This window comes from Macaca thibetana, chromosome 11, assembly GCF_024542745.1.
Source record: "Macaca thibetana thibetana isolate TM-01 chromosome 11, ASM2454274v1, whole genome shotgun sequence".
NCBI classification, from domain to species: domain Eukaryota; kingdom Metazoa; phylum Chordata; class Mammalia; order Primates; family Cercopithecidae; genus Macaca; species Macaca thibetana.
The window spans coordinates 101210247-101213005 of record NC_065588.1 but is presented as its reverse complement, the minus strand read 5'-3'; the positions used below and the strand labels follow the sequence as shown (position 1 = coordinate 101213005).

Below are 2759 nucleotides of genomic sequence, written 5' to 3'. Positions count from 1 at the left end.
GGGCGACAGAGCGAGACTCCGTCTCAAAAAAAATAATAATAATAATAATAATAATTTTATTCATAATATAAACACAAAATACATAGGGATAGAATTATCAAAATATATGAAAGATGATTACAGTGAAAACTATAAGAGCTTGGTTGAAGAAATTAAAGAACAGCTAAATAGAGATGTATACCATGTTAATGGGTCAGAAAACTCATTACTGTTAAGATGTCAATTCACCTCAAATTAATAGATAGGCCCAATGCAGTCTAGTCAAAATCTCAGCAAGCTATTTTGTAAAAATTGAGAAAATGGATTTAAAATTTGTATGAAAATGAAAAGAACTTTCATTTATATGAAAGTGAAAAGGCAAAACATTTCTGACAGAGAAGAATAAAGTTGTAGGACGTAACACTGTCTGGTTTGAGAACATATTATAAAGATAACAAGAGTCAAAACAGAGTGGTATTGGTGTAAAGACAGACTATTAGACTAGTGGAACAGCATAGAAATCCAAGAAATCGATCTACACATGTATAGTTAATTGATTTTCGACATAGGTATCAAGATAATATAATTGGGAAAAGGTACTCTTTTTAATAAATGGTCTGGAATAATTGGATCCATATGCAAAATAATGAACCTTGACTCTTACCTCACACCAGAAATGTAATTTAAATCTAAATGGATCAGAAAGGCAAACTTGAGCTAAAAGTATAAAACTTCTAGAAAAAAAGAGAAAATATTTGTAACCTTCATTCAGGCAGAACTTTCTTAGATAAAACATGCTACTATCCTTTCAAAATTCATAAGTTGAAATCTTGACTGCCAATGTGATGGTACTAAGAGACGGGGCCTTTAGAGGTGACTAGGTCATGAGGACAGAGCTCTCATGGATAGATTATTGTCCTTATAAAAGAAGCCCCAGAGAGCAATCTTGCCCCTTCCACCAAGTGAGGATGCAGCAAGAAGGAGCCATCTATGAACCTGAGAGCAAGCTCTTCCTCACCAGATACCAAATCTCCCAGTGTCTTGATCTTGGACTTCCCAGCTTCCAGAAACGTTAAGAAATAAATTTCTACTTTTTGGTCATCGGGAAAGTCTGAGTCCTGTCCTCTTACCCGCCTCCCCGGACACCATGAACCTCACCACTCGCTCCACCTTCAACAACTACCGGTCCCTGGGCTGTGTCCAGGCGCCCAGCTACGGTGCCTGGCCCGTCAGCAGCATGGTCAGCGTCTATGCAGGCACCAGGGGCTCTAGTTCCTGGATTTCCGTATCCTGCTTGACCAGCTTCTGGGCGGCATGGGGTCTGGGGGCCTGGCCGTGGGGATGGTTGGGGGTCTGGCAGGAATGGGAGGCATCCAGAACGAGAAGAAGACCATGCAAAGCCTGAACGACTGCCTGGCCTCCTACCTGTACAGAGCAAAGAGCCTGGAGACCAAGAACCAGAAGCTGGAGAGCAAAATCTGGGAGCACCTGGAGAAGAAGGGACCCCAGGTCAGAGACTGGAGCCATTACTTCAAGACCATTGAGGACCTGAGGGCTCAGATCTTTGCAATGCCTGCATTGTTCTGCAGATCGACAATGTCTGTCTTGCTGCTGATGACTTTAGGGTCAAGTATGAGACAGAGCTGGCCATGGCCCGTGACATCCATAGGCTCCGCAAGGTCATTGATGACACCAGTGTCACTCGGCCACAGCTGGAGACGGATCGAGGCGCTCAAGGAGGAGATGCTATTCATGAAGAAGAACCACGCAGAGGAAGTAAAAGGCCTACAAGCCCAGATTGCCAGCTCTGGGTTGACCATGGAGGTAGATGACCCCAGATCTCAGGACCTCGCCAAGATCATGGCAGACATTTGGGACCAATATGATGAGCTGGCTTGGAAGAACCAAGAGGAGCTGGACAAATACTGGTCTCAGAAGAATGAGGAGAGCACCAAAGTGGTCACCACACAGTCCGCCAAGGTTGGAGCTGCTGAGATGACGCTCACAGAGCTGAGACATGCAGTCCAGTCCTCGGATATTGACCTGGACTCCATGAGAAATCTGAAAGTCAGCTTGGAGGGCAGCCTGAGGGAGGTGGAGGCCCGCCACACCCTGCAGATGGAGCAGCTCAACGGGGTCCTGCTGCATCTGGAATCAGAGCTGGCACAGACCCTGGCAGAGGGACAGCGCCGGGCCCAGAAGTACGAGGCCCTGCTGAACATCAAGGTCAAGATGGAGGCTGAGATGGCGACCTGCCACCGCCTGCTGGAAGATGGCGAGGAGTTCAATCTTGGTGATGCCCTGGACAGCAACAACTCCATGCAAACCATCCAGAAGACCACCACCCACCAGACAGTGGATGGCAAAGTGTTGTCTGAGATGAAGGACACCAAAGTTCTGAGGCATTAATCCAGCAGAAGACAGGGTACCCTTTGGGGAGCAGGAGGAAAATAAAAAGTTCGGAGGTCAAAAAAAAAAAAGAAAGAAAGAAATTTCTATTTTTTGTAGTCCATCCAGTTTATAGTAATTTGTTACAGCAGCCGGAATGGAATAAGACAAGACATAAAAGTTATCAACATACATGAAAAATGGATACATTTTCTCCAGCAAAATTAAAATCTTTTGCTTTTGAAACATGCTACTCTAAATGAAAAGATAAGCCAAGACTGGGAGAATATATTTTCAAAACCTACATCTAATGAAATACAGGCCTGCACCGCACAGTAACATTTCAGTCGACAGTGGACCATATATTCAAAGGTGTTTCCATATGATTTTAA

The 2759-nt window shown here is 44.4% G+C and overlaps 1 protein-coding gene across 1 annotated transcript; it reads left to right on the top strand.

Annotated features, from left to right (window-relative positions):
* Window positions 1-1293: 1293 nt before the first annotated feature.
* On the top strand, window positions 1294-2388 carry LOC126931660 (keratin, type I cytoskeletal 18-like). The gene has a single exon (XM_050750017.1). The coding sequence runs from the start codon at window positions 1294-1296 to the stop codon at window positions 2386-2388; it is 1095 nt and encodes a 364-aa protein (XP_050605974.1).
* Window positions 2389-2759: the final 371 nt, after the last annotated feature.

Excerpts from the sequence above, each read along its gene's own strand:
- LOC126931660 (XM_050750017.1), top strand. The coding sequence starts at position 1,294 with ATGGGGTCTGGGGGCCTGGCCGTGGGGATGGTTGGGGGTCTGGCAGGA.